General features: G+C 40.5%; 1 protein-coding gene across 1 annotated transcript in view; it reads right to left on the reverse strand.

The window, feature by feature from the left end:
- Positions 1 to 1074: 1074 nt before the first annotated feature.
- LOC149438042 (NACHT, LRR and PYD domains-containing protein 3-like) overlaps positions 1075 to 16413 on the reverse strand; it is a 41558-nt gene continuing 26219 nt past the window's right edge. The window contains exons 5-7 of the mRNA XM_089660329.1: positions 11288 to 11458; positions 6689 to 6862; positions 1075 to 1255 (exon numbers count right to left, since the gene is read on the reverse strand). Of these exons, the coding sequence (XP_089516455.1) occupies positions 1075 to 1255; positions 6689 to 6862; positions 11288 to 11458 (526 nt within the window). The remainder of the gene's footprint in view (positions 1256 to 6688; positions 6863 to 11287; positions 11459 to 16413) is intronic.

A 16413-nucleotide genomic window follows, 5' to 3' on the forward strand; every position in this document is an offset into this window, starting at 1 on the left:
AGTGATAATGGCCTGGCTGTCTTTGTTTACAAGGTGTCTCAGAATATGAAACAAATGAACTCCACATGGGTGGCCAGGCCCCCTACATGTGTATTGGCTTCCCCCTGATAGCAGCCCTGTATGTCTTCCTGGATATGTGTGTGATGTGTAATGTACAAATCTGCAGCCGTACAATGTACGTCAGTGGTCTCCTATGCTGGGAGGAGATCTGACGTATGTCTTGTATGTAGATGGTGGGATGTGTGAGCCCAGTATGCAAATACACCAAACCATCTCCTCTGTCCTCACACTTTAAGGATTTGAAAAGTGTCCCTCATTTATAGGTCCACATAGGGTTGCCACCTCATCCCTTTAACACCAAACACATAATAATTACACAGGTTCTGTGGCTGATTAGGTGGTACTTAAACTCACCTAGTGCCTTATCTGCATTAAATTAGCCTCAGAACCTGTGTCATTCATATGTGTTTGGTTTTAAAGGGATGAGGTGGCAACCCTAGGTCCCCACCACCCTGTGAAGCACCCATCACTGAGGACCTATCACCATGGCAGGGGTCCATATACTCATTGCCATCCCTCCTATGGGATAGCAGACTGTATGCCTATTGTGCTGGGCTGTTATGTGTACAGGCTGAGAACACACATCAGTTATGTAAATTAGATAGACGGAGGGCTTTTTTATGAAAGTAACATTTTGTTTTCTTTAAAGGTAGAATCTTGTGGAAGATTGTAGGACCTGACTAAGATTATTAGTGGTGGATCTGATGTTCCTCATCCACCCATCTCCAATGATAAAACTTGGGATGAGGAATACATTCTCCATCATCTGGGAGATCTGTGACTGGCCCAGGAAATCTCAGTCATCTCATTATCTGTATAACTCCAGAGACCTCCAATGGGTTCTACAGACATTGTATAGAATGGTTGTCACCCCGTCCTTCCATTTTCATTACAGTGCAGCCTGGGTGTCAGAAGACAACTCCCCCCTTCCATCATCATTACTATCTAATGTCTACATTTAACTATTCACAGTCTAAGGCTTAGTATGGGTGTCACCCCAATATATAACAGTGCTTACTCTTCAGTCAGAGTGAATCCGGCATTTTGGAGGACCTGACAAAAATTATCAACTTCTGCGTCTGACATATATTCATCAACTTCCAATGATATGTCCAGTTCGGTCAGAGTTTGGTTTGTGGTGATCAGTGAACAAAGATCATCATAGCACCAGAATGTCGCTTCACAGTCCACAAGTCTGAGGGGAGAAACAGAAGAAAGGTGAAATGTTCTTCCAGTGACTGGCAGAAGTAGACACATTCCTATGAATAATCAGTGGGCGGGTCTTAGAGAATGAAATGTTGGGACATTTGGATGGATAAAGTCATGGAATATTGGTTGGACCCCCCTGTGAAATGGAGGTGATTTGTCACCCACCTGAAAAGTCTTAGTCTTGATATAAACTGTTGCGGGTACTTTGCAGCATATGTGGTGATGCACACATTGGAGGGGTGAATGGCTCCATATAGATTTCACACTAAACTGCGGCACATAAATGGAAACCGCCCACATAGGAAATAATGGGATTTCTATTTGACATGCAACAAAATCCATGAGTATTGCTGCATGAAAACAGACAAGTGTGCATAGGACCTTAAGGCTGATATCACATGTATAAAAGAGACTCATCCAACCAACACTGAACTCCTTATACTAAACACTGATTGGGTAAGCCCATCTTTATTGTTCTCTTAAAGTGGAACAAAACCCTCCCGTCCCTTGCAGCCCAGGAAGGTGCCATTTTATCCTGCGATTATCCTGCAATTAATTGACAACTTCATGGTGCTGCACACGTGATCAGCTATGACTTCAGATATCTGAGGTCTTGAAAGTTTGGTTTAGAGCTTCTATAAACACAGTGGAGGAGTGTGACAGTTATCACCCGAGGCATGCCTTAAATGCAGTGCCCAGGGAAAGGACATCCAGTGCCCAGAAAAAAAATGCCTTTTCACTGGTTTATTGCAAATTAGTCAGTGTCTTTTCAAGAGAACATATGTCAAATAATTTAAATGAAATTAGGTTTAATTAATTCAAAACAGAATTCACCCACACACGTTACCAGCATTTTTGTTTTAGTAGTTTCAGTGCTCTCACAACTTTCTTTTATTGGATGCATAATATGCTGTAAAAAGTTGTTCCTGCTAGTCAATGTCTGATCTGAGGTCGTCAATGAGGGATTTCAAACTGACAAAAAAAACAGGGAACTTGCAGCATGTGCTACCAATGCAATATCACAAGCATGAGACTGGCCTAAATTAGCTTTGGTCTCCACCCAGAGACTGGCCACTTCCATCACCTTGTAGGTGGACAGACAGAAAAGGGAGAATGTATTACAGCCAAAACCAGGATATTGAAATGAGACCACACTCCTGACAATAACCTCGGGAATTGGTTTCAGTATCAGAAAAAGTTCCCCAGCATTGTGGCAGTTTACACAATAATAAACCCCCAGTATCGATGCCAGTTTACACAATAATAAACCCCAATATCAGTGCCAGTTTACACAATAATAACCCCCAGCATTGGTGCCAGTTTACGCAATAATAACACCCAGCATTGGTGCCAGTTTTCACAATAATAAACCCCCAGCATCAGTGCGAGGTTACACAATAATAAACCCCCAGCATCAGTGCCAGTTTACACAATAATAACCCCCAGAATTGGAGACAGTTTACACAATAATAACCCCCAGCATTGGTGCCAGTTTACGCAATAATAACACCCAGCATTGGTGCCAGTTTTCACAATAATAAACCCCCAGCATCAGTGCGAGGTTACACAATAATAAACCCCCAGCATCAGTGCCAGTTTACACAATAATAACCCCCAGAATTGGAGACAGTTTACACAATAATAAACCCCCAGCATTGGTGCCAGTTTTCACAATATTAACCCCCAGTATCAGCTCCAGTTTACACAATAATAACCCCCAGCATTGGTGCCAGTTTTCACAATAATAACCCCCAGCATTGGTGCCAGTTTACACAATAATAAACCCCCAGCATTGGTGCCAGTTTTCACAATAATAACCCCCAGCATCAGTGCCAGTTTACACAATAATAACCCCCAGCATCAGTTCCAGTTTACACAATAATAACCCCCAGAATTGGTGCCAGTTTACACAATAATAAACCCCCAGCACTGGTGCCAGTTTACACAATAAAAACCCCCAGCATCAGTGCCAGTTTACACAATATTAACCCCCAGCATCAGTGCCAGTTTACACAATATTAACCCCCAGTATCAGTGTCAGTTTATCGGTTCCAGTTTACACAATTATAAACCCCCAGTATCAGTTCCAGTTTACACAATAATAAACCCCCAGTATCAGTTCCAGTTTACACAATAATAAACCCCCAGTATCAGTTCCAGTTTACACAATAATAAACCCCCAGTATCAGTTCCAGTTTACAGAATAATAAACCCCCAGCATCAGTTCCAGTTTACACAATAATAAACCCCCAGCATCAGTGCCAGTTTACACAATAATAACCTCCAGAATTGGAGACAGTTTACACAATAATAAACCCCCAGCATTGGTGCCAGTTTTCACAATAATAAACCCCCAGCATCAGTGCGAGGTTACACAATAATAAACCCCCAGCATCAGTGCCAGTTTACACAATAATAACCCCCAGAATTGGAGACAGTTTACACAATAATAAACCCCCAGCATTGGTGCCAGTTTTCACAATAATAACCCCCAGTATCAGCTCCAGTTTACACAATAATAACCCCCAGCATTGGTGCCAGTTTACACAATAATAAACCCCCAGCATTGGTGCCAGTTTTCACAATAATAACCCCCAGCATTGGTGCCAGTTTTCACAATAATAACCCCCAGCATCAGTGCCAGTTTACACAATAATAACCCCCAGCATCAGTTCCAGTTTACACAATATTAACCCCCAGTATCAGTGTCAGTTTATCGGTTCCAGTTTACACAATAATAAACCCCCAGTATCAGTTCCAGTTTACACAATAATAAACCCCCAGTATCAGTTCCAGTTTACACAATAATAAACCCCCAGTATCAGCTCCAGTTTACACAATAATAACCCCCAGCATCAGTTCCAGTTTACACAATAATAACCCCCAGAATTGGTGCCAGTTTACACAATAATAAACCCCCAGCACTGGTGCCAGTTTACACAATAAAAACCCCCAGCATCAGTGCCAGTTTACACAATATTAACCCCCAGCATCAGTGCCAGTTTACACAATATTAACCCCCAGTATCAGTGTCAGTTTATCGGTTCCAGTTTACACAATAATAAACCCCCAGTATCAGTTCCAGTTTACACAATAATAAACCCCCAGTATCAGTTCCAGTTTACACAATAATAAACCCCCAGTATCAGTTCCAGTTTACACAATAATAAACCCCCAGTATCAGTTCCAGTTTACACAATAATAAAACCCCAGTATCAGTTCCAGTTTACACACTAATAAACCCCCAGTATCAGTTCCAGTTTACACAATAATAAACCCCCAGTATCAGTTCCAGTTTACACAATAATAAACCCCCAGCATCAGTGCCAGTTTACACAATAATAACCCCCAGAATTGGAGACAGTTTACACAATAATAAACCCCCAGCATTGGTGCCAGTTTTCACAATAATAACCCCCAGTATCAGCTCCAGTTTACACAATAATAACCCCCAGCATTGGTGCCAGTTTACACAATAATAACCCCCAGCATTGGTGCCAGTTTACACAATAATAAACCCCCAGCATTGGTGCCAGTTTTCACAATAATAACCCCCAGCATTGGTGCCAGTTTACACAATAAACCCCCAGCATTGGTGCCAGTTTTCACAATAATAACCCCCAGCATCAGTTCCAGTTTACACAATAATAACCCCCAGAATTGGTGCCAGTTTACACAATAATAAACCCCCAGCACTGGTGCCAGTTTACACAAAAAAAAACCCCAGCATCAGTGCCAGTTTACACAATATTAACCCCCAGCATCAGTGCCAGTTTACACAATATTAACCCCCAGCATCAGTGCCAGTTTACACAATATTAACCCCCAGTATCAGTGTCAGTTTATCGGTTCCAGTTTACACAATAATAAACCCCCAGTATCAGTTCCAGTTTACACAATAATAAACCCCCAGTATCAGTTCCAGTTTACACAATAATAAACCCCCAGTATCAGTTCCAGTTTACACAATAATAAACCCCCAGTATCAGTTCCAGTTTACACAATAATAAACCCCCAGTATCAGTTCCAGTTTACACAATAATAAACCCCCAGTATCAGTTCCAGTTTACACACTAATAAACCCCCAGTATCAGTTCCAGTTTACACAATAATAAACCCCCAGTATCAGTTCCAGTTTACACAATAATAAACCCCCAGCATCAGTGCCAGTTTACACAATAATAACCCCCAGCATTGGTGCCAGTTTACACAATAATAAACCCCCAGCATTGGTGCCAGTTTTCACAATAATAACCCCCAGTATCAGCTCCAGTTTACACAATAATAACCCCCAGCATTGGTGCCAGTTTACACAATAATAAACCCCCAGCATTGGTGCCAGTTTTCACAATAATAACCCCCAGCATTGGTGCCAGTTTACACAATAATAAACCCCCAGCATTGGTGCCAGTTTTCACAATAATAACCCCCAGCATCAGTTCCAGTTTACACAATAATAACCCCCAGAATTGGTGCCAGTTTACACAATAATAAACCCCCAGCACTGGTGCCAGTTTACACAATAAAAACCCCCAGCATCAGTGCCAGTTTACACAATATTAACCCCCAGCATCAGTGCCAGTTTACACAATAATAAACCCCCAGCATTGGTGCCAGTTTACACAATAAAAACCCCCAGCATCAGTGCCAGTTTACACAATATTAACCCCCAGCATCAGTGCCAGTTTACACAATAATAAACCCCCAGTATCAGTTCCAGTTTACACAATAATAAACCCCCAGTATCAGTTCCAGTTTACACAATAATAAACCCCCAGTATCAGTTCCAGTTTACACAATAATAAACCCCCAGTATCGGTTCCAGTTTACACAATAATAACCCCCAGCATTGGTGCTAGATTTAAATGTAAATGCTAATACCTGTACAGTAAAAAATAAAGCTTTGGATGCTGGTGCCGTCTGAACAAAATGAAAGTTAGTGTCATCAATTCTGACTCCGCCTACACCATATTAATGCACAAAAATTACACATTTGATGTTCAATAAGGATTTATAGGGAGCTATAAATAATTTTTTTATATTTATAATTTAATATGAATTGCTTTTTTGAAGCTGTGCTCTTAGTCATGTGACCGGCACAGCACCAATCAGGGCTGGCCAGACACAGACTCACCATGTAGAGAGCATACATCAGCAGATAAATAGAAGCCCCTCCCAGGGATCTTTACCTGCAGATGCAAAATAAGAGGGAAAGGTCATGTGACCACACAACAGAGTTGCAGGAATAGGGTAAAAATCCAGTGCCATGCTATATAGAATTTCTATGTATGAATTGTGACAATTAGCACTTCTCTGTTCAGAATCACTTTAACTTTCATCAAGGTAACTTGTCTGGATCCCACACACAAACACTTTATTCAAAAATCTGTCAGATTATTGCATCATTTGTAGCTCTCACCTCAGCTCCTGCAGGGGACAGCCCGGATCTTTGAGTACCTCAAACAGAAGTTTTATTCCGGAGTCTTGCAGATGGTTAGTATATGATAAATCCAGTCTGATGAGAGATCGGTTAGTGATAAGAATGGAGCGGAGGTCATCACAGCATGAGGACGTCAAATTACACATAGTCAGACTGCAGAGACAAATACAGATGCAGAATATTATTCTGGGGAAATAACAAAAAGCACTTAGGACCATCGCCATCACAAAACCAACAGATTACTTTTAGAAGTGATCTGTTCTCAGCTACATACTGTAAGGGGCTTATAGAAGTTAGGGTGGAGAATCCGCATCACACTGATATTCCCAGTGAATGGCTGTGCAGTGGGCATGTCAGCACAAGTCTAACCATTGGAGAACAAGCAGGCTGTTCTCCCAGCATTGCCAGAAAACTGACCACGCTGAGAGGGATGTGCTTTTATGCCTAATGTGGTCAGTTTGAAATAGGAAGGCTGGGGACTGGCAGGATCACCAGATATTTTATACAAAGGAGGCAATACAGAGAACAGGATAGTTTTTAACACAAGTACATGGTACAGTACATCAGGCACATAGCAGGAATATGAAATGTTGGAGTAATATGTTCTTTAATGGACATGATGCTGAAAAGCACCTATAGGATAATCAATCAGTGCAGACCTCCTCCTTGTATGTAACACAAGTCCTTAAATCCTATAAGAATCCTTGTAGGGGAACAGAATTATACTGATTAACTTCCACAACTTATAAATCAGACTAAGGACCATAGTCTCACTTAAACATCAACAAGCTGTAGTCATGTAGGTAAAAGGTGCTACAGAGATGCTGCAGCTGATTGTAGAATTAAATCCCACATTTGTATCTTCCAATGAAAATGCAATATTCCAAAACTAGAGTTCAATTGCTTCAGCCAGAGTAAGAAACATCAATCATCCATTCCTGCAGATGGTAACAATAGTCAATACTAAACTCCAACTGAAAAATCAAATTATAAAAAATTATATTGAATAATATACCCCTCCATTGAATGGTTACCAAAATCCAATGTAAAGGTTGTCACGAACCTGTGGTAGTGAGCCCTTGTAGACCACCAACTTGGGGTTCCCCAGGGTGCAGAGTCTAAGCCCCAGCCTGCTTCTTCTCCAGAGCTCCTGATGGTGGGGATGGACTTGCAGCAAGCTGGAACCATGTCACGGCCCCCAGGTACGCTCAGCTGAGGATGTGTAGACCATTTGCGTGAGCATAGTGTAATGGCAGAAGACAACAGGGAAGCCGATAGACAAGCCGAGGTCAGGATGGGCAGAAAACAAGCACAGTCAGTGGACGAAGCCGGGGTCAGTACACGGGTAGTCAGATACAGGAGTTTGCAACATCCAAGAGATCAGAGAACTAAGAAGTTGCTCAGGCAAAGTGGGCCAGACTGAGCATGTCTTATATTGAGGAGCAAACTAGGAGACGGGCCAGGAAGTGATGGAAGGGAAGGAAATAAAACCCAGAGAATATCAGGCGATGCCCATAGGTGAGCACAGACAAACACACATGTGAAGGGAATCAGGAACAGCACTGCAGCAAGGAGGGAAGAATGCATAAACAGGAAACTGCAGGATAACTTGTGACAAAGGTCCTCAATGAGAGAGGAAACTACATTGAATTCCTCCAAGTCCTTTACAAAGTGATGAAGACACAATAAAGAAGGCAGTATATGACTACAGGGGTCATATCTTCTTATTACATGATTGTTCTATAAAATCTGCTGATGTCTGACTTCACCGTATGGATCATTTCCTAACCATGGTTTTGTCTTGAGTCCCCCCATGTCAGGCCTTGTCTGCTCCTGATCAGTATGTACTCCTTATGTCTCTGTGTGATCTCACCAATGATATGGAAGACATTCTACTCCAGAGACAAGCTTTCTATAGAGTGAATGGACTGCTGGAGATATTTACCCTCCCCCTTCCATGGATGACCTTAAAGCAGAGTTCCACTGAAAAGTGGAATCTCCGCTTATTTTCCTCCTCCTCCCTCCACTGCCATATTTGGCACCGTTCGTGGGGGAGCGGGTACCTGGTTTTGACAGGTACCAGCTCCCACTTCCAGCTCAGTTCACCACGGTGAAGTGAGCCAAAAGTTTGGCCCCTCCTCCCTCCTGCAGTCTCCTGGGAACTTTCACAGGCCACAAAAGACTGCTGGACCTATTATGAAGCGCAGCGCGACTTGCGCATGCACAGTGGGAACCAGGCTATGAATCCGCAAGCTGTTACAGCCCGGTGCCCATGGCTGAGATGCCGGCACCATGGAGGAAAGAAGGAGAGAGTGGACAGCGCCGGTGAGAACATCACTGGACCCCAGGACAGGTGAGTGTGTGTTTATTAAATGTCAGTAGATACTGTTTTTGTAGCTGCTAACTTTTAATAAACACTAAAACAGATGGAACTTCTCTTTAAGTGGAATTTACTGATTTTTGTCACCTTGATAATGGGATCCCATTGTCTTCTTACATTTTTCTTTTGTGATTCCAAAGTTCCAAGCTTTTTAGTTTTTTTTCCCTAGTATTAATTTATTATATTCTGAAGTCTTACATACATTTTTGTTTAGGTGATGGAGTGTAGTGAGTCATGCACCTCATGACTGACATGATATTGTACTGTATAAAAGGTGATTTGGATGTTTATAGCAGTCACGTGCCTATTATTGAGACAGAACTACCTGACCCATGGACAGTACTACTTAATTCTAATGGGTCTCCACAGCCGGGGATGGTAGCTGTGGTCACCATGTGTACATACTGCCAATAGGAAGACTTTATTGCAATGTTCCCTGAGAAATATATAAAGAAACCTTCCACAAATGAAGAACAGAATGCTGGGTAATGTACTGTTTTACATGCCAAACCTGTAAATCCACGTCCCACACAGTGGAGGTTGGGTCACAAGGATCTTCCATAACCAGAACACATAATGACCATGGACACTCATTCTTGATTTACAAAGTCTATTTTGTTTTTTTATATCCTCCAGAAATTCAAAATTCCAAAATACTCAGTAATAGTAATCGAGGAGAGTCCAGAGAGATCTTAGGCTCCATTCACACTACGCTTTTTCAATTCTGCCCACAATTTGAAAATGTGCTGTCAAAGTATGAAAACATGCGATCATGTTTTCAGGTGCCATTCATTTCAATGGCATCCAAGAACACAGGGCATTTTTTCTGGAATCGCAGCATGTTTTTCCATGCGGCAAATGCACAGCAATTGCACAAATAAAATTGCAGGACAATGCCCATAAAAGGTTCTGGAATCTTAATAGGGGTAAAATGTACTCCATATTCATACACATTGGATGGAGATCTGGGGGCTTCCAGATTCCAAACCCCAGGGACAGCTGATCATCAGTTGTTAAGGGCGCAGTTCCTTCACAACCAGATATACACTGCTGAATGCCAGCAAAACACTAATATAAAAATGGAAAAACGCTGGGAAAAAATTCAGATTTTTTTTATCCAGTGTTTTTTTTTACTTTTTCTTTTTTTTTTTTACAAGCGCCTAGTGTGCATGGAGCCTAATAGTAAGTATAGACATATCTCCTCTCAATGGGATAAAACCCTCCAGATGAAGAATATAAGGAGGATGATCCTCATCAGAGGAGAGCTCTACTCATTTTATGGAGAAATAGTTTGTATTGAGGAAATCAAACAGAACGTATAATACATAGTAGAATAAGTGGTTGTGGAGGGACTCCAGGGAAGGTTTATGTCCATAGGATACGACCTTCATACCTGAACAGAACCCCCACCAGGAGCAGAGAAGGGGGATGGGCACTCACTGCCCAGAGCCTGGACAGAGGAAGCCTGGGGACCTTTTATGGCAGACAAAGACTCATAAAGGAGATGGGAGTTAGGGATGGTCATAAATTCTTTTAGTGATGGGGGATGGGTAGATTTCCAGGATTTAACAATTACTATCCTACATAAGGGAGACAATGACAGATTATATTTCTGGAGTATGAGTTGTATTGGTGATGAAACAGCATTTTTTACAGAAGTGAGAACTGTTTTATGTCTTTGGTAAGGAGAAAACATTACATTCATAGATTTGTAAATATGAAAAATTGTATATAAATAATTAGCATTTTCATTTCAAGCCTGCAGGTGGAACTAGAAACTCTTCTACCCACGTTTACCAGCCTGTCTATCCCTGGTTCAGTGTATAAACCATGTTATTTACAGAACTCAGTAGCTCAATCTGTAATTTTCACTTACAACTGATTGAATAAGAAGAATGAAAGGAAAGGAGAGATCAGATTGCTGAAATCTCACCTGAGGGATTTTCACGGGATATTTTGTGAATTTTACCAATGGACTGGTCCGTGGTGTCTGCAGCTACAGAGGTTAGTGAGGACTCTCATACTTCAAGTCCCATAGATGAGATTACAAAATGAGAGATTTCCCTATAGAATGGAGAATACATGAGAAGAGGACAGATGATGGAAGATTCTACATTGGTAAGGATGAATGACACCCAAAGATATAGGGAAACACCAAGAGATGGAAACTTTTACAAGACATTACATTTCCCAATCACTACAGCATCACAGATTTCTCTTGCCGTAATTCCTGAATTTTACTTTCCGGGTTAATCAGAAAGGAAAGAGTATCAGACTTAATTTTATCTTCTGAAAAGGAGTACTGTTCTTCGTCTTCTGCTTTGTCCTCCTCCAGAAAATCTTTACTGGAAATAATACAACCCAGAAATCTAAAATACAATAATGCCATAATAATTACCACCAATAATGTGTTACCTCTGGCACAAAAAGACAACCAACATTTCCCTTCCACCTGGCTGTCTTCCCTCTGGTTCTACAGTCTCATACTGGAACTGATGAGGAATTTTCATTGGTGGCTATGAGCAGTCTTTGAAGTCACACTCCAAACAAAATCTAAAGGAAGCACAAAGGAGCAGATACTGATCCTGCAGATGTGCTAAGGACCTTCTATGGCCCTGTCCAGCTCTCCTAGAGTAACTGCTTGTTTCTGGAATCTCCTCCATGCTCTTGAGACTGTGCTGGGAGACACAGCAAACCTTCTGGCAATGGCACGTATTGATGTGCCATCCTGGAGAAGATGGACTGCCTGTGCAACCTCTGTAGGGTCCAGGTATGGCCTCATGCTACCAGTAGTGACACTGACCTGAGCCAAATGCAAAACTAGTGAAAAACAGTCAGAAATGATGAGTAGAGAAAAAAATGTCAGTGGCCTCCACCTGTAAAACCATTCCTGTTTTAGGGGTTGTCTCATTGTTGCCCAAGCAGCTGAAACTGATTGACAAACCCCTCTGCTACTTCATTGACCAGATCAATATTCCAGGAGTGTCATTGACTTGATGCTAGACTCTGATTAAAAAGTCTTCCTTTTATTTATTTATTTTTGAGCAGTGTATATATGATCTCTGGCCTACCTACACGCTGTTAAATATCAAAATTGTCTGGATATTCTGCTAACTTATCTTGGTGTGAAAAGTCCAAAATAGAAAGTCCTTGCAACTCTTGTATAAAAACTCAAATATGGAATTAATAATAAGTTTACATAAAATAACAAGTAAAATATTGGAATACAGAATGTTACATAATGTACAAAAAATATAGTCATGTTCTTGAGATAAAAATTGTGTGTGGTATGTGTCTATGAGCTCGTTATACCAGCTTATAATCTACTCTAAGTCTCGTGAAAATGTACCCCTAAAAGGTCTTTATTCTCCTGTATAAGGAGCAATTCAGCCCCCACCTTCTCCTAAAAGTGGGATTGTTTTCCTTTCTTTTCCTTATAGTCCCACAATATTATCCTGTGACAGATGTATCCAACAAACCTTCAGTCTTGCTCCCCCTCCCTTAGGCCAGAGTCTGAAATGTAATACTCAGGACCTCTAATCAGAACTTCACTGACATTCCAACAGTCAGGGGGGATGGGGTGTGTTACAAATATATATACAGTTATGTTCAAAATAATAGCAGTCAGACATCACTAACCGGATCAATCACTGTTTTTGGTAGAAATTATATTTGTACATGGCAAATAATTTCCTAGCAGGTGTAGTACAGTAATAGAAATCCAACAGACCAAACAGTCATGACATGCATGCTGCTGATTCTGTGTCATTGAATCACTCATTGAAAGGGGCGTGTTCAAAATAATAGCCTTGTGGAGTTCTATTAGTGAGGTCATTCATTCTTTGAAAAACAGGTGGCAATGATTGCCCTTATTTAAGGAAGGAAGGCAGCAAATGTTGGACATGCTGGTTACAGTGCATTTCTCTCTGAAATTCTGAGGAAAATGGGTCGTTCCAGACATTGTTCAGAAGAACAGCGTACCTTGATTAAAAAGTTGATTGGAGAGGGGAAAACATATAAAGAAGTGCAGAAAATGATCAGCTGCTCAGCTAAAATTATGGCAAATGCTTTAAAATGGCAACCAAAACCTGAAAAACATGGAAGAAAGCGAAAAACTACCATTGGAATGGATAGAAGAATAGCCAAAATGGCGCGGACTCAGCCAACAATCAGCTCCAGGAAGATGAAAGAAGGTGTGACGTTCCCTGTGAGGACTCAGCCAACAATCAGCTCCAGGAAGATGAAAGAAGGTGTGACGTTTCCTGTAAGGACTGTTACAATTAGAAGACGCTGATGTGAAGCCAAGCTATCTGCAAGAAGTCCCCGCAAAGTCCCACTGTTGGGAAAAAGACATGTGCTGAAGAGGTTACAATCTGCCAAAGAGCACATTGACCGGCCTAAAGAGAAATGACGCAACATTTTGTGGACTGATGAAAGTAAGATTGTTCTTTTTGGGTCTAGTGGGCGGAGACAGTTTGTCAGACGACCCCCAAACACTGAATTCAAGCCACAGTACACTGTGAAGACCGTGAAGCATGGTGGTGCAAGCATCATGATATGGGGATGTTTCTCATACTACGGTGTTGGGCCTATTTATCACATACCAGGGATCATGGATCAGTTTGAATCCATCAGAATACTTGAAGAGGTCATGCTGCCTTATGCTGAAGAGGAAATACCCTTGAAATGGGGGTTCCAACAAGACAACGACCCCAAACACACCAGTAAACGTGCAACATCTTGGTTCCAGACCAACAAGATGGACGTTATGGAGTGGCCAGCCCAATCCCCGGATCTTCATCCAATAGAAAACTTGTGGGGTGACATCAAAAATGCCGTTTCGGAGGCAAAACCAAGAAATAGAGAAGAACTGTGGAATGTGGTCCAATCATCCTGGGCTGGAATACCTGATCACAGGGGCCAGAAGTTGGGTGACTCCATGCAACACAGATGTACAGTAGTTCTCACAAACAGTGCGACTACAACCAAATATTCATGAAGTCATTCAAAGGAAAGCAAAATCTTCAAACATTTCTCAGTTTATATAGTGAATGTTGGAGTTTGTAAAGAAGAATACAAACACTGCGATTTTTTTGAACCGTCTAATATTCACTTTTCTTCAATTATTTTAGAGAAACAACACAAATTTGATGTATTTTTCTTCATGTTGTGATTTGGAATAGAATGTGTCGTGTTCCCAATGCATTTGTGTGGATGGAAATAAAAGCTATTAGGAGTTTCAGCTTTATTCACTTTTTTCAACACACTGATATTATTTTGAAAATAACTGTATATATATATATATCCCAAAAATATTCTTAATGTAAAGTTATATTTTATATAAATATCCTAATCAAGACATATTACAGTATAAATCTTGTTTGCTTAACGTGTATGAAATAAATTCTTACAATCCTCTTATTAGTCACTTCCCAGTGAAACTTTAACTCCTCACAGAGATGGGGGAAGGAAAGCTAGTCAATTATTGTATATAGTCTCCCCAATATGAGGAATCATTTTCAGATTCTTCTGGGGTAATTCTGGATTGATGAGCTGTAATGACGTTTAGTACATTGATTATTCACAATTGATAACACTTTGGACAAATATGTTATTTATTACCTCAACCCAATTTCATCTTTTATATTTAATGGAGAGTTTAAAGATTTTGTGTACATGAAAAATAAATGTAGGGGTCTAATTATTCACAAAGTGCGATGGAAATGTGTAATACGTGCAAAATTCAATATTAGTACCTGTTAATGGTTAATATCATGTTTCGAATAGGTTTGAAATGAGAGTTTCTGCTTCTTGCCTTTCCCAGGGAGAATGGATGGATGGACTTTTGTCTTTTTTCATCCAGACTAACTTTGTAACTATGTAATGTAACATCCCCCAACATTCAATCCTAAAGGAAAATAGCCTTCAGAACATTTGACTAGAGGAGCTCTAGAACATTCTGCCAATAGGGAAAATAGCCTAACAATAGAGGGTGTATTTATAGAAAAGTCACAGATATTCATCCTGGGAATCTGCATGGACATTTGTTTTGTGTGATTGGGGGCAATAAGGAATGTTTTTAAGATATTTTCTCCCTAGCTGAAATGTTTTTCATTTATGAAAATAGAGTGATTGAGGAGAATACTGCATTATGATGAGCAAGGTGCTGCTGATCATAGGAAATAGGTATTTAGGTGTAATGAGTCAGCTACTGCTGAGAGTGAATTCCTTTACAGAACACATCCAATGTTACAGATGATGAGACTCTCTTGTGTCTGTGATAAATATATAGGAATCTATAACAATAACACAGATATCCCTAAGAATAGAAGTGTGAATAGATTAATATGATACAAAACTAAAAAAAAAAAAGGTAACAGAATCTTAGTGCTAATTATCATCAAATCTCTACTAAAAACCCCTAAAACATAAAGTACATAGACATTAGAGTAGAACTTTATCCTAAAAATGTTCCCTCCCCCTCCTGCTACCTATCCTACCTGACCTATGTAAAAAAAATGTATGCTTACCCATTTTGAATCTGCTCCATGGAGAGGGATTGCTTAATAATGGAGAATTCTGAGAGATAAGATGTCCCCCATAGGCTCTCCTCTCCCCTGCAGCTGCTGCTCATTAACACATGGGAGACAGATCATGTGACCGGATTGGAGCAGACTGAATATCATTAGGTATACTGATCACAAGTTAGGCAGCATTAATGTTAGGCTGGAATTATACTTTAAGTGTATTGTTGCCCCTCACCTATGACTCCAAGATTCCAGCTCATGTATAGTTATTTCCAGTTTTATGTTTCTACATTACAATCAGAGCCTTTGAATAAAGACTCTACAATGCTTCTTACTAATGAGGCTTTGGATAATTAAGGAATTTGTTTAATCCTTGGGCCCATGTATATATCCACATGCTTTCTTTTCCAATAAAGAATTTTATCAAATAAATAAAAAAAAAATCAAACCTCAATTTCTTTATAAGCGACCCTTTAGAGGTAGTTAATCCTTTAGGGTTTGTTACCCAGCAAGCTATTTTCTACTTCATTGAATTTTTTTAAGCTGCTTTTTTAAGTGGCAGGCAAAACCCTGAGACAGGATCATCTCTTCTGGCAATGAGCAGTCTCAAAGCTTTCCCAAGCAAAACAGCCCTCTTCAGGCTCTTCAAAAAAGTAGAAGCGGATGAATATGTCTGTATGAAGTTTGCTTTGCTCAAGCAACCAGAGATTAGGATGATGACACTGAACAGTTTGTCACATTCATTAACCTCCCTAGCGGTCTGATTATGTCTATATTTCTGTGCTGAAAGTGGTACA

This window comes from Staurois parvus, unplaced genomic scaffold (assembly GCF_062004578.1).
Source record: "Staurois parvus isolate SC_StPar_1 unplaced genomic scaffold, SC_StPar_1.0 ptg001224l, whole genome shotgun sequence".
Lineage (NCBI taxonomy): Eukaryota > Metazoa > Chordata > Amphibia > Anura > Ranidae > Staurois > Staurois parvus.